The 25,857-nt window shown below is 35.6% G+C and overlaps 1 protein-coding gene across 1 annotated transcript; it reads right to left on the bottom strand.

Moving 5' to 3' along the window:
* Positions 1–4,995: 4,995 nt before the first annotated feature.
* On the bottom strand, positions 4,996–25,857 carry LOC105210000 (polyhomeotic-proximal chromatin protein). The gene is made up of 6 exons (XM_029038845.2): positions 24,797–25,857; positions 9,969–11,136; positions 9,278–9,893; positions 6,975–9,212; positions 6,569–6,886; positions 4,996–6,476 (listed from the first exon to the last, which is right to left on the bottom strand). Exons 1-6 carry the CDS (start codon positions 24,829–24,831, stop codon positions 5,668–5,670), a joined length of 5,184 nt encoding a protein of 1,727 aa, XP_028894678.2. The 5' UTR covers positions 24,832–25,857; the 3' UTR covers positions 4,996–5,667.

Below are 25,857 nucleotides of genomic sequence, written 5' to 3'. Positions count from 1 at the left end.
TATATATATTTACAAACTTATATTGCTGCATATATTTTTATTATTGCAATTTAAGTTCGTGAAAAGTGCGTTTAAAGTTGTGATTGTTTGGGTCCAAATTTGTTGGTTGCGCCGAATGTGTTTGAGTAAGATTCTTTTCAAAAGAATATCAAGAGAAGGCTGTGAGAAATATTTGCTTTAAAATTACACAATTACAAATCTTAAAAAAAAGAAGCAAAAAAAAAAAAACAATTAATAATAATAATAAATCAACAGAATTGTTAAAAATAACCAATAAAATTTAAACATTTATCGCTATAAGTCTAGGATGGAAGATTTTAATATAATACTGTTCGTTCAACAAAAGAACACTCGCTAAAATAACAAATTACGAGTAACATAACCTCAATTTCCAAAGTTCTGTGAGGTTGGTTACAAAATAAGCGACTTCAATATTATAGTAGTAATTCAGAGTGGAAAATATAATAAAAAATATTAATTAATCCGAAATATTCTTTTGTTTTTTTTTGTCATTTTTTCGAAAATTAGAGGATCTATTAGGTCTACAACTTTGCTTCCGCCGTTTTCCAATAGATGTCTCTAGGGTCAAGCACTGGTCGATTTTTTTATTGTAGAAATTTGTTTGCATCCCAAACGTGTTCTCAAAACTGAAAATGTCACTTTTTGAGCCGAATTCTGGACATTTGCGGCAAATTTTTCTTTTCTTTTTTAATTCCAAGAAAAGTGCGGCTGAGGCTCATCGAATGCTTTCGGATACGTACGGAGAGGCTGTCCTAAGTGAAACAAAGGATTAAATTTACAAAAAACGGCGGAAGCAAAGTTGTAGACCAATACATATACATTTATATAAAATAAAATTTCTTCTTAAGTTATAAGATTTTCAAATTTTTTTATTGTATGCTTTGTAAAACATTACAAAAATTCGAATATAAAAACTTCAGGATCAAAACCTTTTATATCTCAAAGCTGATTTTATCCTGAATGCCAAAAAGATTCACTCAGAACACCATAAGTCTCGTATCAAACTGTAAAATATAATATTTGCTTGAATCTAAGATGAAATAATTAAAGACGCAAAAAGTTATGAATATATTGATCAAGTAACATATAGTATAGAGACAAATAATAAATCCAATTAAAGTCCTTGATTTGAGACTTTGGACAGATTTTCAGTCATAAACCATATATTGCAAGTATAAACACTAAACCACATAATTAAAAGATTTTTGTTTACCAAAGCTGTGGATCTAATCACTGAAAACTAGAACTATAGATGAAAACTTTATTTTCGAACAAATAGCCCAAACAATGTCTACTTTTATGGTAATTAAACTGGTATATAAAATTATATTTACTTGGTATATTACCAGAATTACCAGATGTAATTCGATTCACTTCATATCGCAGGGGAACTCCGAGTCCACAGCGCATTGTGTGACAGTTCATAAAGTGGTTAATACATTACCTAGTGAATGAAAGGTCGTTTATGACGATACTTACAATACATTATGACATATAGTCATATTCCTTAAAGAATGATAATTTAATTTCGAATAAAAACTTGAAATCCCGGTTCGTTAATGGAACTCACCTAATAGTTCGGATGTCAAAAGTTTCATTAAGCGAAACCATAGGGTGGCGAAGAGAACTTGAGATTACTTGCAATGCTATTAAGATTTGTTCAGACAGTTCTAAGATCTCGATTACTAAATAGCTTTATTTTTCACTTCCGCATATATAAATTTTTATACAAATAAATAATCACACAAGCAGAAAGCAGAATTCTTTAAAAATATTTAAATAAAAAAATTTGCATTAACAAAAACTGAAAATGGAGAAAATTCTAAAAGAACCACTAATCTCTAACACAAAAGTGCAAGATTCAAATTTTATAAAACGAAAATAATTAGCAAACTAATTAATAAAATTTTGTCAATTTGAAATTAAATTACGAACACAAATTTTTTAGCGAAAAACGTTGAAAATAGACAGATTTTTTTTAATTAAAAAAGTAAATAAAAAAAAACTTCAATAATAAATTAAAACCAAACAAAAAAGAAAGAAAAAATCAAAATAGTTCTTGAGCAAAATTTTAAAACTAATAATAAAAAAAATAATTCAAAATAAAAAAATACGGATTATCTAAAAATAAAAAAAAATATTAATTCAACTAAATGCTATCAAAAAATAAAAGAGAAAAATAATAAATAAAAATACAAATTTCTTTTACTGCAAAAATAATTAAATGACAACTTAATTAAATTGAAATTAAAAAAACATTAAAACAACAATGCAACACATTTTTATAATAACACTTAACAGAATTTCAAAATGCAAAAATACACATATTTCCTTTAGGTTTTGTTCCAAAAACTTAAATGCGTTGAAAGAGAATTTATAAATAAAACCAATAAGTATGCTAATTATACTATATTATATATAAGCTAAATTTCGATTACGCTTGTTATATAATTATAATGGACACACACACACACTTCTGTGGATTGTAAAAAAAAAGATTTTAAATTAAGTACAGACATAGCTGTTTTGGTGAATTGTCTAAGTAATACCAGAAACAAACAAAATTTCCCCAAATTCAAGTACTATATACTATGTACTATAGTCTCAGAGCAACAAATAAATATAAAGAAAAAGTAATAAATAATTAAATACATATATTTAAAACTAAAAATGTCTTAAATATTTTTTTGAGGAGAAGACTAAGGATATAAAGGAATTCTCAAAAGGGCCGCTACAAAAGTAGACCGATAGGGACAGCAAACAATGCCAAATTTTTCACGCTCTTTTGACATTTCGCTTCAGCGAGGTATGCCATTTCATCATGGAAAGATATACGATCCAACAACGAGTCGAAATTATTAAAATTTACCACATTCAGATAGTCAGTGGCCTCAACTTTAAGAGCGCTACGTCCAATTTATGGTCGTTCTCATTTCTGGCTGAATGGCTTCGTCAATAAACAAAACATGCGTTATTGGTCAGACAGCAATCCACACGTACCAACAGCATCCCGAAAAAATTACGGTTTGATGCCATTTATGATCCGACAGCGTCATTGGGCCGTATTTCTTCCGTGATGATCAAGACCGGCACGTTACTGTGAATGGTAATCGCTACCTCAATGATAACAGAATATTTTTGGCCCGTATTGCATGATATGGACTTGGATCAATATGTGGTTCCAACAGGACGGCGCTACAAGACACACAGCGAATGTCATATTCGATTTACTGAAAACCAGGTTTGGTGAACGTGTTATCTCACGAAATGGCCCAGTTAATTGACCGCCTCGATCGTGTGGTTTGACGCCATTAGACTATTTCCTGCGGGGCTACATCAAGTCTATGATCTATGCCAACAAGCCAGCAACGATTGTCGAAAATTGGGTTCAGTATATGTACTTCTGCAAGCGTGCCCGTGGTTCTATACAGAATGCCATCGAATGTACTTTCAAAGGAACAACTTTCTTTGATATCCCAAACCGTTTTTTTTATAAAAAAACTTTTGTATTGCTCTTATTGAAAACCCCTCAACATATATGGAAGAGAGTAGTTCAATATGTAATTGGTCTACAAAAGAAAAAATAAAAATGTTTAGATAAATACAATCACCTTTAATCTCTATACACTTGACCCAACGGTCTAAATCCGTCTAAAAATAAGTTTTAGTTCTTCAAAATACATCGATAGGATAGTCTTCCCCTACTTCGTAGTAAGATCAACTGATGAAGGACACTATGTTGACAATTTCTTTATGGTTTCTGGCATACACCAATGGATCCATGTTTCATCGAAGTTCACAAAATTATGCAGAAACTTCTTGAGATCGAAGAAAGCCAAACACTGCTACACGTGTCTCAGAGTTACGCTTGTTGTATAGTTTCGGAATGAATATAGCCTCGTTATTTCTTAGAGGGGTATATCTAAGAAAAAAGCTATTTCGACGAAATTGGGACAAAGTCAGCGAGTCATAGATGATTGTGATTGAGGGCATGTATAAAGTCAGTTGGTTTTGTAGGAGTTTAATCTGACTTAATATCCCGAATACAAAATGAGTATATAGTAGTTCTTCTAGATGTTCCAGAATTCTGTTTAAGTAATTGTCTAGTCGTCTAGTTTATTTAGGATATGGAACACCTTGGCGACGATTTTCGTAAGCAACCTGTAAGATAAGCGTCGTGTTACTATCATTGGTGCAGTTTTCTGACAAGTCTCTAATTTTTAGTGAGTAGGAACACTGCCGGTATTTCGAGTTGTCCAAGTGTTGCTAGCCATTGGTTTCAGGATTTTATTGCATCTCTTCGTAGTTTCGTAGTCCCACTATTACCGATATTTTGGGGATTGAGGAAGTGACTAACTGTTAAAGATAATACGTAGCTTTTACGGTTATAAACAATCGGTTGATTTTCGCCATAGATTTTAGTGCACAGTTAGATACTCCTTCCCGATAATGGTAATACGGGCAGCCGAAGACACATACGAAGATTTTGATTGATCACAAAACTTGACTCATGATTGTGTACAAAAATAATGGTTCAAGCTTCAGGTCAAGGTTGAACCTTGGTTTCGGAACACGTTTTTGTTGTGCCATATAAAGGTTCTTCCTTAAGGGGCTATACCAGTGTAACCTATGAAAAATTAGGCGATTTTCGTGATTTTTTTTTAAGAAAGTACTCCATTGATTGTTTCGAAGTTTTTTGCACATAATAAGGTATAGTTTCAGCTATATATATTAAAATTTTTTAATATATTTTTGAAAAGTCGTTTCTGCTTATACCAGCGAGCTTTCTTTAGAACACTGTCATTCAAAAACTATTCAAGATACGATCTTACCGCTTTCAAAGGATAAACCATCGAATAAGCAAAAAATAAAAAAAAATCGTTTTTTTTTAAATGTCACATTGGTATAGCCTCTTAAAGACGACCGCTCGGTAACGAATCCAGGACTCTAACTTTAATTAATACGCTTTTTGAATTCTTTTATGAAATTTTCACATGAACTTATTCGCAATTAATGCCATTTTATTTATTTCGAATATGCTTGAGTAGCAATATTATATATTAGTAATCAATTAAATGTACACGCTTACAAACTAACATTTATACGTCCTACATAGTCGTGAATATGTAATAGCAATAGGTGATAAAAATAAAAATAAAAATACTCTTTGAGTTTACATCTGTAGGTTTTTGAGTTTTGAAATATCCATAACTCCAGCTGTTTATGGGCGTCTGCAACGCATGCAAAACTCATATACATTACTTATATAATAATATTATTATGCAGAACTTAAACCATAAATTTACTAATTACGCAATTAAGAAGGAAGTTAAACAAAAATAAAGTAGAATTATGTAATAATTAAAAAACAGAAGTGTCCAAGTTAATTAGCACAGTCATTTCGTATAATAAAATATGATTCAACAAAATATTTCAAGTTCTCGAGAAAAAGAAAAACAAGTGATTTAAAAGAATTGCGTGCCTTTACGCACAGTTATCCACATTTTTTTTGTTTTTTTTTCAGTTTCAGCTAAACTTTATGTACAAAGCCTACTTAACGAATAGAGTTACCACCGCCTTAAACTTCTATACTTCGCATTAAATTAACGCCTCAAATAATTTATTTACAAACTTCACACGCCGTTTCTACTGCTGCATCTCTTTATCGGCATTCGGCGCTGGCGCCTGCTCCTTCATCGACTCCACCTTGGCGACGATCTTGAGCGCCGGTCCCAATTTCATGCCCATCGCATTCACCAAATGATTCTCCTTGAGCAACATCAACGCCTGACCGTCAATCTCCTGCTGTTCGAAGTCATCGACGTAATCCGTGCAGCCGGGCAGGTGACGTATGAATTCGCACACCTCAGCCACCGTCCAATCGGCCATGGAGGGACGTTCCGCTTGCGCAGCCGCAGCGTTAGCAGCAGTGTTGGCCGCAGTGGCAGCAGCAGCTGTTGCAACAGCAACCGCATTGGCGGCTGCAGCAACATTCGCCGCGTGTTGCGCTTCGGCCGCGGCAACGTGCGCGGCATTTTCATGTTTGGCGGCATTGTTGGCGGCAGCAGTATTGCTGTAGCCGGTGACCGGCGCCGATGGTATGGGCTCAGTTTGCATTTTCTCCGGCGCAGGCGCTTCATTTGTGTTGCTGGTAATACTGGAGATCTCGATGGTGTTCTTATTGTTGGACAACATTGCTTCGGAGTTGTTATGCTGATTGGCAGCTGCCGAGGCGCTGTTGTTGCTCTGCGTTGGCGCCTCCGCGGGTTGTTCATGCATTGATGCTTTCGATTGGCGTGCGCAGGTCAACGAGCAGAAACGTTTCTTCTTCAATTTCGTCTTATGCTCCGGTTTGCCGCATTGCTCGCAAGCAACCATGTCGGGTGGTAGTGTATGAGCACCATTAGTTTGATTGATCGCGTTGTGCGCCTCTTCATCCAAAGAGATCTTTTTCTCTGCAAAAGTGAAAGAAGAGATTTTGAGGTTAGTATTATGTAGTAGAGGTTATGTTCAGCAAGCAGAAAGCTTTGTTTGAAACTATACTCACTGGGTGGCTCGTCTTCGGTATCCTTGTCTGTGTAACGCTGTCGTGTCACGGGGAACGGTTCGTCGGCTTCCTTTATCAACAAGCCTTCGATGACATGTGTCAGTACGTTGGGTTTGATCATGGCTTTAGGCAAATCCTTTTCCACTTTAATGTTTGTCATGCTGGACATGTTCTTCGGCATAGAGATTGCATTGTTGGCTTTAACGGGTTGAGTATTGCCCTCGTCATTTGTAGAAGTTGCGGCAGCGGCGGCGGCAGATTTTTCCGCCTCAGTGTTGTTGGTTTTGGCGTTGTCATGCGCGCGATTGCCAGAAGCGCCTGTGGAGTGTAAATTATTAACAAAATTATTTTTATAGAAAAGCTAAGAAACTACAGAAGTGGTTCATATAAAACCACCGTTACTCACCTTTGGTCGGCGATGTTGTAGTGGACTGCGTAAGCGACGTCACATTCGCTACATTTTTCGTCGGCGATGCGGCTGTAGTGGTGGGTGTACTGGGCGTCGTTGGCGCCGGCGTAGTGTCCATAGCATTTGCAGCTTTAGCCGCTTCTGCACCCGACTGATTGGCAGATGTCGCCGAAGCATTACCGCCACTAGATGCGTTATTAGCTTGTGCTTGTTGTTGCGTTGTTGTGGTGGTGGTGGTGGAGCTCGCAGATGTTGGCTCAACCGCTTGTTGTTGCGGTGGCACTGCTTTCGGCGCCTCCATTGCTGTTTTAGCTGCAGCCTCTTTCATTTCGGCCGCCGCCGTTGCAGCCGCATTCGTTGCATTGGCATTATTCATTTGCAACATTTGATTATTATTTGCCGCTGCGTTGGCCGATGAGACTTGTATTGTGCGATTCGCTTCGGAGGCAATGCTGCCCACCATGGTTATATGTGCTTGCGTCTGTGCGGCTAAAGCGTTTTTATATTGCTGTTGTAGTTGTTGTTGTTGTTGCTGCAGTTGTTGCTGCTGTTGATCGTTCGACAGCGCTTTCAGGGGTGTACCGGGTAGCGAGGTTACACCACCGCCAGCACCGCTATTTATGGGCGATGCCATTGTGGCCGCTGCTGTTCCTGTGGAGGTGACCGGTGAAGACTGTATGCCACCCATGGATGCGTTCATCATTGAAGTGAGACCGAGCAGTGGGCTTTGCGTGGGTGTGGAGACAATACTGGGCTGCGGCAGCGGTTGAGTGGCTGGTGGCGCCATTTGATTTTGCTGCTGTTGTTGTTGCTGTTGCTGCTGCTGCGCTTGTTGTTGTGCTAGCGCTTGTGCTTGTTGTTGTTGATGCTGTTGCTGTTGCTGTGCTTGCTGCTGCTGTTGATGTTGTTGCTGTGCCTGCTGTTGCGCTTGCTGTTGAGCATGTTGTTGCGCCTGTTGTTGTTGCGAAGCAGCCAGAGAAGCTGCTAATAGACTTTGCTGTTGCTGTTGTTGTTGTTGCTGTTGCTGCTGCTGCTGCAACTGTGCAGTCTGATTAATGCCAATGGTGCTGGTCACCAGCGGACCAGCCTGATTTGTGATGGTCACCACCGAAGTGGTCGGCAGTGTCGAGGCCTTCGATTGATAGACAGCGTGTTGTTGCAATGCGGCGGCAGCTGACGAAGCTATGCTCGATGGTGTTGAGGATGATACCGAGAATGGTACGCCGGCGATTTGCGTTGAAAGGTGCGTTTGTTGCTGTTGTTGTTGCGCTTGTGCCTGCGTTTGTTGTGGCTGTTGTTGTTGTTGTACAACAATTTGATGTATTATATTTTGTTGTTGCTGTTGTTGCTGTTCACGCTGCTGCTGCTGTTGTTGTTGTTGTTGCTGCTGCTGTTGTTGTTGTTGCTGCTGTTGCTGTTGCTGCTGCTGTTGTTGTTGCACCAATTGCTGTTGCAACAGCTGAGTTTGCAGTTGTTGCTGTTGTTGTGTGATGAATGTTTGCGGTGTCACTTGCAATTGTATTGGTTGTGGCTGCTGTTGTTGTTGCAATTGCTGTTGTTGCTGCTGCTGCTGCTGTTGCATTTGTATGGCGGAGGCGAATTGTTGCTGTAATAAATGTTGTTGTAGCAACACTTGTTGCTGCTGCTGCTTCTGTATTTGTTGTATTTGTATCTGCTGTTGTTGCTGCTGCTGCTGCTGCTTATCCACATGCCCAGTCGTGGTGGTCTGTTGTATAGCCTGCCCATTTTGTATAGTTATCGACGGTCCAGTGCTCATCACAACCATCTTGCCCGCCGGCGTCACCACCTGATGCATGGTGGCGCCCTGTTGCTGCAGTCCCGCTGCTGTGGCCACGGTTTGCGCCTTCACCTGCTGCGGCTGCCCGTTTTCAGTCTTCATCGTTGGCAGAGCCGGCCGCACAGGCTGCTGCTTGGTGCGCATCTTCTTCAGCAAACTCTGATTCTGCGCTGTCTGTGTCGACACCGAACTGGCCGGACGTATTTGTGCGCCATTTTGTGGCAGTATTTGCGGCACACGTTGTGCCACTTGCTGTTGCAATTGGCTAGCGGTGATGGCTTGCTGCTGCAGCTGTGCAGCGACGACGGCCTGTGCTGTTTGTTGTTGTTGCTGCTGGGTTTGTTGCTGATGGGTTTGCTGTTGCTTGGGCGCGAGTGCTTCGATTTGTTGGCGCGGCTTGGCGGCGGTCTGTGCGAGGTTGCACTGCAAGGTGATCGCTGAGCAAAAAAAATTGTTAGAATGTAATTCTGAAGGGGAAATCTAAAAATTTGTCTTCACTTACGATTCTGCTGCTGCGCCTGTATGGTCTGATGCGCCGCCGGCTGCTGGATGAACATGCTCTGCGTGCCGTCCGGCTGTGTGCCGCGTATTATAATCGGATTCTGCCAGAACGGCACCCAAGGTCCGATTTGCATTTGCTGCGTGCCGGTAGCGCCCTGCAATGGGCTAATTATCTGCGTGGGCATGGTCGCTTGTGACACCTGCACACACTGTTGGGTCGACTGTTGCTGTTGCTGCTGTGCCACGCCACCTGCAGTGCCGGTAGCCGATTGCACCGTATTCGTGGTGGTTGTCACCTTCTGCACCACCTTCTGCTGCAGACTCTTCTGCGCATCGTTTGTGGCCTTGGCGTTCTGCGCTTGCTGTTGCTGCTGCTGTTGTTGTTGCTGTTGTTGTGCATTAGCCGCGGAGGCGACCATGGAATTGAATAGGTTCTGTTGTTGTTGCGGCGATTGTGCCAGCACCGGCGTGAAGAGTAGCGCCTGCGGCGATTGACTGGACGGGATGGCATAGGTGTTGGGGAACCCGGCATTGCCGCCAATCATCTGCTTGGCATTCTGTGTGGTGGTGGTAATCATTTGCGGAGTGCCACCTTGAAACGGCTTGCTGGCAATAACCTACAAAAATAATAGTAGAAAATATTAGAAAAATCAAATAAACGCAGCAAATAATTCAATGCACAAGCTACACACCTGTATCGGCTGCTGACCCAAATTGGAGTGTATCAGATTGCCGGAGACCAGCTGCGGATAGATGAAACCCGAATTGAGCGCCGTCTGCTGCGGCATCAACTGCACGGTGCGCCCCTGCCCCCAATCGCCCAAAACCTGACCGGTCAGCTGCATCGGCGACATGGTGCTTATGGTAGTCGAGTGTTGTTGTTGCATTGCGGCGACGGCGGCCGCAGCGCTACTCGGTGTTTGCTGATTAGCTGGACTGCCCGGTGCACCGGCCGTCGGATCGGCCAACTGCATTTGCATTTGTTGCAATTGATTGGCTTGCGTGGGATCCAGCAGGCCGGCATGCTTTAGTTCGCCAGCAGCGCCGGCGCTCAGCTGATGTGTGGTGGCAGTGTGTGTGGGAAATTCCTGTTTCACCTGTATGGTGGCGAATGGTGAGCCATGTTGCAGTTGCAATTGTTGCAACTGCTGCAATTGTTCCGGTGAGATTTGCAGTGGCACCGATGAGGGCGCCACCTGTTGGGCTGGACTCTGTGATTTCTCCAGCGTGAAGTTTTTATGCGTTGTCACGTGGTTTTGCGGCGCTGAATTGTTTACAGCGGCCGTTGTCGAGGAGCTGACAAACGTCGATGACGATGCAGACGAGGAAATCGATGTGGATGTTGTTGCTGTTGCAGCTGATGATGATGTTGAAGATGAAACGCCACCACCACTGTTACCTAAAGTGAGCTTGTAGCTTGTAGTGTGGCTATTATGACTGTTGCTGTTACTGTTGTTGTTGTGATTGTGTTGGCTAGCGCTACTTATATGCGTCTCCGGATATGGTGGACTGGCAAAATCGTATTTCTCGTCAAATGTAATGCCCGCCTTTTGTGCGAGTGTTTCGAGACACTTTAGTGGGCGTTCGTTGTTTTTGTGAGAATTTACGTTACTATTGTTGTTGCTTATGTGTGTATGAACACTATTGTTAGTGGTAGTTGTTGTGTTGGTGTTCGCTTGTTGATTATGCTGTTGTTGTTGTTGTTGCTGTTGTTTTAATGCAGCTGTTGTGCTATCCACTGACTGCGTATACTCAGAATTGACTCTAATAATCCTAATATTCGAGTTATCCTTCAAAGGTTGTGTAGGTAAGTAGACGTTGGTAGGCGTTGGATGTGTGACGTCGCTTTCAATATCCGTTCTAAAAGTGACGAAAGAGGAGAAGAGAGAATGTAGTAATTAATTAAAAATGTTGGACGAAAAAAAATATAAAATGGATCAAAAATATAAAATAAATTATTTTAATTAACAAATGTAGGACAAATGTTATTAATAAGCCCAGAATTGATGGATGGATTTTAATCAAATAATAATCATAATATTAAGATTAATAATAATAATAATAAAAATAATATTATTGATAACATAAACCATAATAACAATATGAGGAAAACATAATTCACATTGGAAACATTAACAATATGGGTCATAAAAAATATTGAATTCAAAAATATTTTTTTTTTTAATTTTATTTTATTTTACTTATTTTTTATTTAATTGTAGTAATAAACCAAAATAAAAAAAAACTAAAATAGAAAAAGCAATAAAGTGGTTGATGTCATCGGGCCTCTGAGGCGTATTCATCTTTCAAAAAATAAAAATTCGAAATTTTCTAACTGTTAAAGTAATAAAAATCCGGAGAAACTACGAAATTAAATTCATTTCATTGAAATCTTCTTTAAAATATGTAAAATCAACAAAAAATAATTGAATAATTATGGGGTCGCTATGACACTACGTCATCCTCACACATTAAAAGTAGAAACAATGAAGACCAAAAATATGGAATAATAAACATAAAATGAGTACTTATTCCTCAAATTAATATAAAATACAGTTGAACTTCTATAACTCGAAGTTCTCCATAACTCGAACTCTTGAATTGGGAATAGAACTCAAATTTCATACAAATTGCTTTCCATAACTCGAAACCTCTCTAACAAACGTTTTTTTTTTTTTTTTTTGGATTATGCTGATTCGAGTAAGAAAAGTTCAACTTTAATTCTGCTTGAGATGCGGCATAAATTATGTATTTAAAATGGAGTCAACATATAATAGTACCATGAAGATACTGCAGATAGCTTGCAACCTGATATACAGCTATTTATGCGTATATATTTACATATGCGTACATAACCTATAACAATAAACCCCATTAATTAAAGTAATTTATGCATGCATATAGGTAATTACATAAATTTACATGCAGTGCCCAGGCAGCTGCGCCAATTGGGTTAAGGATAAGAACGAAGCATGTTAAATAAATGTAACATTATTGTTGTTGTTGTTGTATTGTTGTAAATTGTCTTACTGATGTTGAAGATTAAAAAAAAAACTAAAAAAATAATAATAATAATTTAAAAAAAAATTAAATAAAAAGTAATGAAAATAAAATTGAAATAAAAAAATTATAAAAAAAAAAAATATTTAAAAAATAATTTTATTTCGAAAACAAAAAATAAAAAGTAGAATAATTCCAAAACCCTAAATACTTAGGACTCTTGCTTCTTTCTTAACACACTCTATATACATACATATATTTTCACAAAATAATGAAAAATCATGATCATACTTTGTTCTTATCCAAAAATCATCTAAAGACCACAAACGAAGCAACAGAGAACTATAAGATCATTTTTTGGTAGCGAGCGGCATAAAATATTCGCTATTTTTCTAAATTGAGGTTTATTAAAAAATATATGACTTCAATCATATTATAATATTTCAAGCCACCTCCGAAAAAAGTTCTCAAAAAATTACAAAAACTGAGTGATGTAAATACTATTAAAAATTTCGAAACACCTTCCTAAGTTGGCTTTTCTGATTCCTCAGAAAAACTAGATCTTGAAAAGGTCTATACATACTTGAAACCTAATTTTAAGATCTAGAGAACAACATTGAAAAAATGTTGTAATTGAAATTCTTCAAACCAAAAACAACTACTAATTACATTTTATATAATTTTATTTTATTTTTTTTTTTTTAAATTACAAAATTTCTGAAGTCGAAATACTAATTCGATTTCCTACTAAAAATTCGTATTCAATTAAAAACAAATTACCACGAGCTCACACACTATCATATTTATTATGAATATATTTTTTCATGGCACCTTTTTCCGCCAATTTTTCTTTCTATTTTCCCTTTTCATACAATCTTCAATCTCACGCGTTTGCCCTTCGTGCGCATGTCCCATTACAACTTGGCTCGGTGTTTTCGAACAGAAACAGTTTGTTGCATGCCACTAATTTGATCGGCGCAACAACTCAAGTGAATACAGCCAACGGCAGGCCGGCGCAGGAGAAAGATGTTTTAGTTCCATATTATTATTATTTTAGTTTTTTTCTGAAGCTTTGCTCTGTGTGGCGCAAGGGTTGGTTTTTGTTTTTTGTGTTTTTGGCACAACACGTTCGTTAATGGGATATAGGGGAATAGTGCAGTCCCATCGAGGGTTGGAACTCTTTTTTTTCTGTTTTGCGCTCGACAAACTTCATTAATATTATTATTATTTGAATATTCTTTTTTTTCTGTTTCTGCTTGCAGCGTGTAAAAATGGGAACCGGAAGGAATTGATGCATAAAAGTAAGGAGAATTAGGCAAAAGTGTGCGCGGAAAAAAGGACAAAAATGTGTGAAAAAGAGTGATGCGAGTTGACGAAAAGGAAAAGGGTAAAATGGATTGAGACACCTTTTGGAATAAAATGCAACTATGGTTTATTTACATTTTTTTTAAACAGAGTTCATGAATTTTTTGTTAAAATAAAATAAAATTGGAAAATTTAATGGGAATTTTTACTTTTTTTGCTTTGCTTATCGCTTAAAATTGAAGAGAAACGTGATTTCTAAGTGATAGTTTTTAGTTTTTATTTCCAAAAAAAATATTGAAATTTTTTCGAAATTAAGTTTGATGCGTGCCTAGGATTATGTTTTTTTTTCTAAACTGTAGAGGGTGTCTTCAAACTTAATGTGGTTCTGGGAAGCTTAGAAATAAATACGATTTTTTGTTAAAATTTTCTAAATTTTCATTAATTTTTTTGGATACAACGGCAATGTTACCCAGTATTCAAAGAGTGGCGGAAAGAAAAACAAAAAAGAAAAAGTGTAATAATTCCAAAATTTAACAAACTTTGAGATCTTGCATTGCTTTAACACACTGACTGAGTTTTATACATATTTTCTTAAAATAAATGCGATATTATCACGACTGTAGAACACAAACGAAGCAATAGAGAACTATAAACCCATTTTGGGAAGCGAGCGGCAAAAACATAATCGCTATTTTTCGGTCTTCTTTAAACTTCTTCTTATTCTCTCTTAAATTAAAAGAAGTTTATTAAAAATAAAAAAAAAAAAATCTGAGGCAATTGAATAATATTAAGACACTTGGATTGAACCTTCCTTCGTCGTCTTTTCTGATTCCTCAGAAGAACTAGATCTTCAAAAGGTCTATATACGATATACGAAAGGCCTATATTCGCTCACAACTAACACCGATCCACTCACGTCATCTAAGTTCAGCGGCAAAGGTCAACAAAAAAGAATTCCCGGATAACTGAAACAGTTCTTTGTACAAAAGTAACTGACTGGACGCATCTAAACTTCAAGTCATAAGAATTCTACTTCAATGAAATTATTTTCTAGTGATGGAGGTTATAAGACTATGTAATTATTGAGACATTTTCTATTTTTACCTAAGCTTGCTTAGACTTTTTGAATCAACGACAATACGACATGAGCATATAGTTTTTAGACTCAGACTAACAATATTTTTATAATCAAGAAGAACAGAAGAAAACATTCTTTAATGTAATATTATTCAATAATCAAAAGCTTTGAGCTATTTTTTTAGAATGAATATGGTTTCTAGCTTGCTAAAGCCCATATTTTCAATAATTGTACTATAAAATCGTTTAGGTATTACGTCTCAGGAAAGTATGTTTGAAAAGAAGGCATTATTGGACAACACGTAAGAATTGAGAAACTTTAGATATATCAAAAATTAAAACAAAGAGTGAAAAAATTAAGTTAGGTTAAGTTGCAAGATGTCTTGGCGATCCCACTTCAAACATTGAAACAACGATCTTTAGATGCTAAAAAACTCTAAATATGTATCAAGAGACCCTGGAGTTCCGACGAAGCGTTTAAACCTAACAAAAATTGTTTGAGCCGGCTAATTTCGAGAAACACGACATCGCTTCAGAGAAGATATGATATCAAAGCTGATAAAAGCAAATGTGTTTATTAAATTCCAGATCCTCTAGATAATTTTTAATTCAAGAAAAAGCGTTCCTCCAAGTCTCACTATATTATTAGATCAATTTATATTAAATTTGATCAAAGATGAGCATCCGCATCAAGAAAAAACCGACTAATTTAACAGTTTCGCAGAATATGACAAAAAAATATCCAAAGTTATACATAAAACCAAATGTAGAACACCTAAAACTAAAACCATTGGCATACCTAAACAATCGCACCATTGTAGATTGGAGAAAGAAATTTAAGAAAGCAATTTTTGGGAAATCATTATAGGCTCACGGATTAGCATTTTCCAAATGTAAAGCATGAAATCGCAACATTTGTCAACTGCATGAAACTGAAAAACCAAAAACAACAACTACATTTGCGAAATATAAACAAAAGAGATCTTACAAAGAAAAGCAACATGAAAATTGCGAAAGTGCTAAAGTCTGCAGGGATGCTTGGCGGCTTATGGCTGGCTGTGTGTGTGTGTGTTTGTATGTATTTGCGTGCGTATTGCCGAATTCCTTACGCCATTGACCCGCAGGTCACCTGCCTGCTGTGTTCCTTATTGCATTTCGTAGGGATTCGCAATGGCAAACAAATTTGCAAGCGGGGAAAGAAGACAAAGCGTGAAATACAAAAGAAATGGTCGCCTAAAAATAAAGGAAAACAAAAGCGCAGAAAAGGAAAATACATATGCATGTGTGCAAGAAGTAGAAGTAGTGGTAGCAGTAAGTGCCCTGTTGGAAAAATTGCAAAGGAAAAAAGAAAGAAAAAATTGAATAGATTGGAAAGAAATGATACTGTGGAGATATTGCAAGCCATTATAAATTTGGTTATTATCGCATATAAAGCTTACCGTAATACCGTATACTAAAAAAAATGAAAATGAGGCAACAACAAAGGATGAGACAGTGGGGGACCCATTAGAATTTTGTCTTTTTGCATTTATCTTTTTATATGTTTTTCTTTCGACACCTAAAATAATACACTATATTTATAAAATGGCCTATAATTCTTATTTGTTATCAAAATTGTATCAATGAAAACCAAAGACAGCATAAAGCTAACAAAAAAAAAAAAAACAGAAAACACCTTCTTACAGTTATGGTCCCAAACAAATTCAAAACGCATCAGTCAATATACAACAAAGACTTTTCGCACAGGGCCAATAGTAAGATGGTCGCTATGGTGCTTGTGTCTCGTAGTTGTTGTTATACTAGGATAACATTAAAATTTGCCAGCACACTATAGCTATTGTTGTTGTTGCTGCATTAAGAATAGCACAGTCATGGTTGCCCTTCACAAATCATTTGCATTCGGTTTGAAGCTATTCTTAAAGCAATCAATCAGCAAACATACATACCTCAGCAACGACAGCAGCTAGGTGATGGGTAACACAGCTACAACAACAATGAGAGTGAGTGAAATTGCTTAGTGTGACATTTGTGAAAAAATAAACCTCGACAGGGATAGAGTAACAAAACTAAAATATCAAAAACAAAAAAAAAATATGAGACCGATCATCAGTCGCAACAACAACAACAACAACAACAGCAGCACCACGGCCACCACTGTGTATGTAGTGCAAATGTGTTATTGTACAATGGATGGATGGATGACTGGATGGCTGGCAGCATCCGGAAGAAAATCACCACCTTTTGTCATGGACTTCATGCATGCGTATGACGCCCATCTATGCATTTCTACTCATATTTGTATGTATGTACATACTTATGTGTGTGTGAAGTACGGAGTACTCCGGCGCAATATGACCACCAGCGGCCGTATGCCGCAGCAACCCCCGGTTTGACGGTGCCCAAACCGCCTATAACCGTGTAACCTTCACGTTTTTGTTGCAAAAAAAGTAAAATGAAAATATGAAACAAGCAGAAGACACGCAACTCAAGAACAGCCTTTGCAGATGACAAACGCAGACGAAGTTTGGCAGTAGTACGGCTAAGCCGCGGCGACGGGAACCCTTTCAACTGCCACCATACTTATGTATGCGCTTAAACATAGCAGTATTGTTGGTTGTTGGTTGTGTGCGAAAAATGTGACGCGGCTGCAAGAGGGTGCAGAGGCTGTCACCAACTTGGCAAAAAGTCGAGACACACACACGCGTGCACCTTTACTGAAAAAAAGGTAGCGTAACCAAGAGCACAGCACACATGAATGCGTAAAGCAAGAATGGTTTAAGTGTAAAGGCAAGAAAGAGCGGCGCACATACAGTGAACCCAGTGAACCAAAAGTTGGGGTTATCAATTTTTTTTATTTTTTTTTTTTCAATAATTTTTTTTATATTTTTTTATTGGACTTTTAATTTAAATAATTTATGCTGAGTATTTTGGCAAAATAAAAAATGTTAGATTGGGCAAGATTTTTCAAAATCACAAAAAATTATCTTTGAAATACTATTTCTGATTTCACTTTCGTTGCTAAAAGTATAAATTTCAGCCATAAAAGCTCAACAAATTAACAAATCATCATTCAAAAAAAGTAAATTTCAGTCGTTGTTTATAAAAATATCATAATTTTTCAAAATAAATAAGAATTATTGTGAAATCTCTCTTGGACGGACACTCACCATCGAGCGATCTTTGTTCTAAAAATTAATTTGGTGCATGAAATATGTCCGGAGATACCCGTTCTCTGTATTTCAAAATGAATTACAAACATTTTGATTCCAAAGGCTTCAACTGTTTTAATGCAATATGTCAATTATCAGCTGTTGGTGGTTGCCAAATTTGATATAAAAAGATATACTACTTACGGAACTTTGATATTTCTTTATTTTGTTGCTAAAAATATATTCTTTAACTTTTTATGCGCAAAAGACAATGTGACCTTTGACCTTGGTCATTTTATCACTATCAAATTTGTTTCCTTCATATTTTAAAGAAACTATTTTTTATACGAAAACAGTTTTAAGTCGGTGATTTTGCTCATATTTCTCTCTTTTCATCATAAAAGTTCATTATTTCGAATTGTACAGTTCTATATAGTAAATTTTTACAAAATTTACGTCTTCCAGTGCGCTTTTCTAACTTTACGTTTTACTTTTAACTATAAAAACATTATTTTAGCATTATTAACTGAAAAATCTAGTTTCGATAAATTTTGCACCATTATTATCTAATCTAATAATTATTTTTTATTAATCCCTTTTTCGAATTTCAAATTTAGAAATTTTGATATTGAGGGCTAATTTCAAAAATCGAAGAACACACATTTTTTACATATGACTCAAACTCCCGTAAATTTGTATTTGGTCCAATACCCAGCTGATTGTAATCAATGTAGAAGTATCAACAATTTGGTTCACTGGGTTGCAGCCATAAACTAAGAACCATTTCATACTTGAGCAGCATAAGAGCAGACATAAAAATAAAATGTACCTATGCATGCACTAAACACACAGGTTTCGGCGATTTACTGCGAACATGCAATACAAACATACAAACAAACACACATTGATACATATCTACATGTGCAATGGCAAATGCAAAGCCGATGATTGTGTAGTGTAAAAGTAAATTATTTTTTTCTAGTTACTTTAGCGAGTGCTAAGCATATGAATGCGCTCGCCTGCAGTGTCTAATCATTAAAGTGGCAACAACAACAAACAACAGAGAACACTGTCAACGTTTGTCTTGAGGCATTAATTTTTTTCAACCATTCTCTACCGCTAAGATCTTATCCTACCGCCTATAATTGTTGGTGTTGTTGTTGTTATTGTTGGCTTGCTTCGCGTTGCACAATGCTATTAATTCTTGAACATTTGCTGTTTAAAATGAAATATCAGCAACATCATCATTAACGCGCGTCAAGCAAAAAGGGACAAAAGCAACAACAAAGAAACAGTAAACAACAAAAACAACGAGAATGAGTGAGTCTTTAGAAGTAAAACTGAAACTCATCGACAGACCACATTAACTTTGAGGCCGACAATTGCGTGCCTGTCCGTTGTTCAATGTTGGCCAACGATGCACTTAGGCACACATACATACATACATATATATTTGCTTATTTAATATATACATACATGTACTTATGTGTGTTTGTTTTGTTGTTGTTGCATATTGCTTGCAAAACAGTTGTCGCCAGGCACGGAGCGAATGCAAGCGAACGGCTCGTATGTTTGCTGATGCGTTGTTGGCTGATCGTGCAATGCAACGACAAAAACAACAACAACAACTACAGCAAAAGGAACTGCAAACAATGTTGCGCGGTACGTGCACTGCAACAACAACAAGCACCAAGTCTCGGTGAGACAGCATTAAAAGTAATAAGCGAGCAAAAAGCAATAACAAAAACAAACAACGTGCAAGTATTGCTGCTTTTTAATATAGAAAAAAAAAGAAAACAACAACAACAATCACAAAAAATGTGTAACAAAAAAGGCAGACGCTTTGCAATTCACATGCAGGAATGGGAAAATTAATCGAGTGCTGAGCCGCCTCAATGTTTTGCGCCGCTTTATGCACAAACGCCAACAACATAAGCGAGCAAACATACATACAAACACACATATACATATATGTATTCATATAGCTAAACACGCTCTCCACGCCAACAGAGCACGCATAAATGCAATACAACCACTTTGCTGCTGTTGTTCTTCTTTTTATTGTTGTTGTTGTTGCTATTGTATGTATGTAATTCTGACGGGTTGAATTTCTTCGACTCTCCTTTTTTTTCACCGTACAAATTTATGGCGTCCATTCTTTTGATGATTTTAATGGGCAAACGCAGCAAACGGCTGGAGGTGGAAGAGACGGATGGCAGCGTCTCTATGTATGTATGTATGTCTGTATGTAGGCCTACAGCAGCAAACCATACAAAAAAAAATTAAATAAAAAAACCATACAAATGGTTGAGGACGCTGCAGAGGCAGCAACGGTGGCAGCTGATAAAGTGGCTTTGGTGGTGGCGTTGCTTTCGCTTGTGCCACGGCTGCTCTGCGCTACGCTTTTGCCATGCCATTGCTTGCAATTAACCAGTGCGACGGGTAGAAAGAGAAGCCAACAGCAACGAAATGAAACTCAACTCGTCGCAGCAGTTAAGTGAAACTCGCCCTTGCGTCAACATACACACGCGTGTTGTTGTTGTTGCCACTGCTATGGTGGTTGGTGAACGGTATGTGGAAATGAAAAAATAAAGGCGCAGCCGTCGAAGCGAGCACAAACATACAAACATTAGCTTTCGCACTCGCCTGCCCGTGTCGTTAGCTAATGTAGCAATAAAAACAACAACAACAACAACAACAATTTATCGATTATTCGTTACCTTTTGCGCGCAGTTGTCAAATATGGTGTACCCCGAACGGCCTGTCAGAAACATTTACAACAAACAAACAAGCAAGCAAGCAATAAAAAAACAGCAACAACAACAATAGCATGCAAAAACCGGTCCGCCATACTAGCGACGTGTAACGAAAAGAGATGGCGGCGGCTGCCATTTAATGGCCGCTAGTTAGAGGAGCATAGCAAGCTGAAGCACTCACAATTGCGGCGAATGTGAAACACAACAAGCATGTTAAAAGCGAATGCGGAGAGAAATCGTGGCGATGAAAAAGAAGTGCTAAAATCGCTACGAGGGTTGCCAGACGCCAACGTAAAGTAAAATTTCAAGAGCGCAAGCAAAATAATATTTTTCGAGAGCGTCTAAAATCGGTGGAAAGTGCATGATTTTGCGAGGAATTTTTGTATGTTCAAGCTGGCGGTGGTGGTTTGTAGTGTGTAGAGTGTCTAAATGTACCCTCAAGCGGGCATTAGAAACTCATCACGAAATTGTAATGGTAATTTATGGTGCTGGGGAAAGTAGCTACTTATTATTGCCTTAATTTATCCCTGCCTAACATAATCTACGGCAACAGTAGCAACAAATTTCAGATTTTACACATTCTATACGCGTATAAGCACCGTGTCGTCGGTAGTGGTGCTTGGTAACCCCGTGGGACATGCTGCTTACCACCACCACTACCACCAACTGAAATCATTTCGTTTCCCGCTTTCTCAACTCCCGCTAGAGTAATTCGATATTTTCAACAATATCAGTCTGTGTTTGTTTGTTGTTTTTTTTTGTTACTACTTTAATTTCCAAGTACCCTTACTTCCTTTGCAATGAATATATGTGATGGCACACCGCCATTGCCAGACAGCTAGAGCTACAGCTAAGAAGAAGTCGACGATGATGATGACAACAACGACAACGACAACTGCTACACACATCTCGGACGTACCAAACGTCCGTATCCAATATGAAACCCATCTCATGGCTGGCAGACAGACAGTTCATGGTGCATTTTGCAAAACTTTGCTCCCTCACACAGCACAACAACGGTAGTGTCTGTCTGTCGCTGGCCAACACAGGCCAGCACCAGAAGTAGCCAACAAAAGCAACAACAATAAGTGCTACGCAACCGAGAAACTGGTTTTTTGATAAATGTGCAATTCGAGTAGACACAACTGTGGTTGAAAAGAGTAGTCAAGTAAGCAGAGCAAGTTGAGCGATTCTAAAGCGGGCCTTAGATTGAAGACATTGAAAACATACGTAAAATTGGGGAAAAAAAATATTTCATATTCGATTTAAAATTTCATCACGTCAAATTGGAAATTTTTAGGAGATTTTTATATAAAAATGTATAAAATTTTATTTCTATATATTTTTGAAAGAAGCAGTATAGATGATGTCTATATAAGATATTACGAATATATATATTCCAATTAAGCTTATAATTGTGATATTTTTAAAGATATTTTTCTAAAAGGTTTTTGATAAATTGAAATATTTTTAAGTTTTAATTTTTTTTATAAAGAGAGAGCAGAGATTTTAACTTTTTAGATATTATCACAAAGTTTCTCAAATACAACCTTACTTAACGGGCATCCAAATATACGGTACAGATATTTATAAAAGGTTCTTAAGATCTCTGACCTCTCTTCTTAATTAAGAAAACAAAAAATTTTCTTTAATTTCTTTCTTAAAATACCAATATATGATAAAGGTACTTATTATTGGTTTCTAAGTTGGCTGAACCCTCTTCTTAATTAAAAAATATTAATTTTTCCCAAATTTTGTCCCAAAATCAATATTTTTTAATGACAAAAAACAATTTTCCTGTTAAAATGAAACCTTATAAATGAGCTAATGCAAACTCTCTCTCCTCATCAATTTTGAATTTCATAATTCTTGCTGTGTCTTAATCAGCTTAACGGCAAATTATTTATAGGCGCATTGAGACTATGAATATGAGGCTATGAAATATGAATAGAATTCAATATTAAAAGCAACAAACAACAACAAATAATTATGAAAATATTTTATGACAGATTTTCAATCATGCTCAATAATGATGAATTTTATGAGTAAAGTGGTGGGTAAAGTCTGCCGGCTGCTGTTGGAGTAAGCGACCAAAGAGCGAGTTCTACCTGGCTGCATACTTAAGATGTGCAAAGCAGCAAAAAGCAAACTACAATGGCAAAAAGAAAAGGAGAAAACTACAATAGCAACAAACACAAAAGCAAAAACAGTTGGAAAAGGGCGCATAAATTCCTGTAAGAATATTTGATGTTGGCAAAGACCAAGGTTGAAAACTTAATGTTTACACGTTGATTTTATTTTCAAGGTAGAAATATGTTGCCGAAACCTTTGTTATATTATATTTTTACGCAATTTTAGTATATATGTAGTTTTTTATTGTAGCTTTAACTTTTATGCGAGTTTTTTTTTTTTTTTTTTAATTTCTATATTTGTTTCAAAACTTCGGGAATCACATAGACTCAGAAATTCTCACTTTCAAATCATTTGTTTTCATTAGCATGAAAGCAAAGCAGTGAAATTGCTGAGTGTTAGCAAACATAGTTCATATTTTATGCACGAGGGTGTAAAACGCTCAGCACAAGAGTTGTTAGATAAACTTCAATTATGGAGAGCGCGATATTGCCAGATTACAAGGGATCTTGGAATGTAAGTTTATATTTTTTAAGAGTAATATATATAAGCTATATATTATAACATTATTAGTCTATATAAATGTGTCTCAAATTACGGCTTAACTTTATCGGAATATTGGAAAGTTTTAGTTATATTAAAAACTTTAATACAAATAAATAGCTAAAAATTGTGTAGTGTTTGAACTGTGTTGAACCTAGCTAAATTATTTTTTTTTTACTTTATAAGTAATAAAATTGTATTATAAAAATATATTTTCATTTCTATATGATTAAATGTTATTTTTTTTATAATTAATTTCAATATTTTATTATTTTTTATAAAAAATATTTTTCTTAATTTTTTTTTTAATGTACATAAATAATTAAATTTTATTATAAATAATTATATTTAATATATTTTTATTTATAATTAAATTTCAATATTTTGTTATTATATTTTAGATAAATAAATTATTTTATCTTTATTATTTTTAATTAAATTTTAATTATAATTTAATTATTTTATATTTCATTTAATTATTTTTTTTAGTTTATTTTATATAAATTATATTGTCTTTATTCTTTTTAAACTGCATAAATAATGAAATTGAATTATAAATAATTATATTGTTTTATTTTTAATTAAATTTTATTTATAATTTAATTACTTTATTTTTCATTTAATTATTTTTTTTAATTTATTTTATATAAATTATTTTATCTTTATTCTTTTTAAACTGCATACAAATGAAATTGAATTATAAATAATTATATTTGTTTATTTTTAATTAAATTTTAATAATAATTTAATTATTTTATATTTCATTTAATTATTTTTTTAAGTTTATTTTATATAAATTATTTTATCTTAATTTTTTTTTTAAACTCCTTAAATAATGAAATTGTATTATAAATAATTATATTTTATTACTTTTAATAATTTTTTTAAATTATTTTATCTTTATTCTTTTCAAACTGCATAAATAATATATAATTATATTTTTTATTTTTAATTAAATTTTATTTATAATTTAATTATTTTATATTTCATTTAATTATTTTTTTTAGTTTATTTTATATAAATTTGTTTATCTTTAATATTTTTAAATTGCATAAATAATTAAATTGTATTATAAGTAATTACATATTATTATTCATAATTCAGTTTAATAATTTTATTTTATAAATATTATTTTAAATTAATTCGTGTTATAAAAATTATATTTTAATATTTATAATTAAATTTTATTATTTTATATTATTTTTAGTTTGTTATATTGTATTATAATAATATTTCTTTACTTCTTTTAAACCAACTAATTGCACAAAAAAATTCCAAAATTCTGGCAACACTGTCTGCATAATCATCAACACACACACAAAACATACCTAAGCGCGCTCATACGCGCTCCCGCTCTTTTTCAGTGTCTCTTGGGAACGCAAAATCACCAACTTGCACGTCAAACAAACACGGCCAGACGACCGCAATCAAGTATGCATAGTGTGTATCGAAAGTAAAATTTAACAAAAAAAACAAATACAAATAAACATACATATAAATAACTACTATTTAATGCTTTAAAGTTTAAACAAATGTAATTGGAAAAATATAAAGTAATACCTTTTCGAAATAAACTTCAATCCACGACGATCCATCGTTCAACGAAAAAATTCAATTGAAATAAACTTAAAAGTTTGCATGCAGCATAGTCATAGTCAGTTCTGTACGATTTTCATTTTCCCTTTTTTTTTATTACAACTGAACTTATAAATATGTGTACTTCACTTCACGCAAACACAGAATGAGCAACAAATTGTACGAAAAAAAAGCAGCAGAAAATTATACAAATGTATGTATGTATGTGTGTGTGGGGAGAGTGAACACAACAAAGAGCGATGAAACAACAAAAGTGTGTATGTGTGTGTGTGTATGTAACTCAAATGTACGAATGAACAGAAATGCAGAAATTAACACTGTATTTTATTATTACTTTTTTCACAATTTGTGTAAAAATTGTTGTTTTTTTTTGTAATTTATTGATGATGTTGATTGTATATACAACAAATAGGCCAAGCACCTGTATGCGGGAGCTTAAGGACCAACGTTGCTGTTGTGCAAACAGGCCATATTACTATGTATGTGCGTGTGTATTTCAGTTTGAACCGCGGCAAACGCAGTGGAGACTCCAACTCGAAAGCGGTTAACAGACGTTCAACACTTTTCTTTATTTTAAATATTTTGTTTTTTATTTTTAATTAATTAATTCAGTCTCAATTACATTTAATTCACACTCTCAGTTGAAAATATAAATAATTCACTTTATTTTATTTTATTTTTTCTCTTGTTTTTCAAGTAGACGACACTCCCCCGTTCATACTGCAGCAATGCATGGGGTTTGTTAATATTGTGTTTTTCATATTGGAGCAATGTCGTGCGCTCTCTAGTTGTTTGAAATTCTTTTTTTTTACTCGTTAATTTTGAGTAAGTGAGTGCGTACCCGCTCTCTCTCTGACCGACCGTGTAAATATAATGCACGAAGTGGTTGATTTTTTAGTTTTTTCTTCTTTCGGTTTGAATTTCACTTTTGTGAGCACACAAAACCAGCACAAAACGGCAGACGGCACAGCGAAAATACACGACTAAACTCAACGACGGACACACTTCAACTAAACCAACTAACA

The sequence above is a fragment of the Zeugodacus cucurbitae genome, chromosome 5 (assembly GCF_028554725.1).
Source record: "Zeugodacus cucurbitae isolate PBARC_wt_2022May chromosome 5, idZeuCucr1.2, whole genome shotgun sequence".
Taxonomy (NCBI): Eukaryota; Metazoa; Arthropoda; class Insecta; order Diptera; family Tephritidae; genus Zeugodacus; species Zeugodacus cucurbitae.
Note: the sequence above shows the minus strand (reverse complement) of the source record. Positions and strands in the feature narration are given on the sequence as shown.

Bases quoted from the DNA above. Each gene is read 5' to 3' on its own strand.
- LOC105210000 (XM_029038845.2), bottom strand. From the start codon at position 24,831: ATGGATCGTCGTGGATTGAAGTTTATTTCGAAAAG. The intron at 9,213-9,277 runs GTAAGTGAAGAC...TTTTTTGCTCAG, and splicing joins ACAGGCGCAGCAGCAGAATC to CGATCACCTTGCAGTGCAAC. The intron at 6,887-6,974 runs GTGAGTAACGGT...TACACTCCACAG, and splicing joins TACAACATCGCCGACCAAAG to GCGCTTCTGGCAATCGCGCG.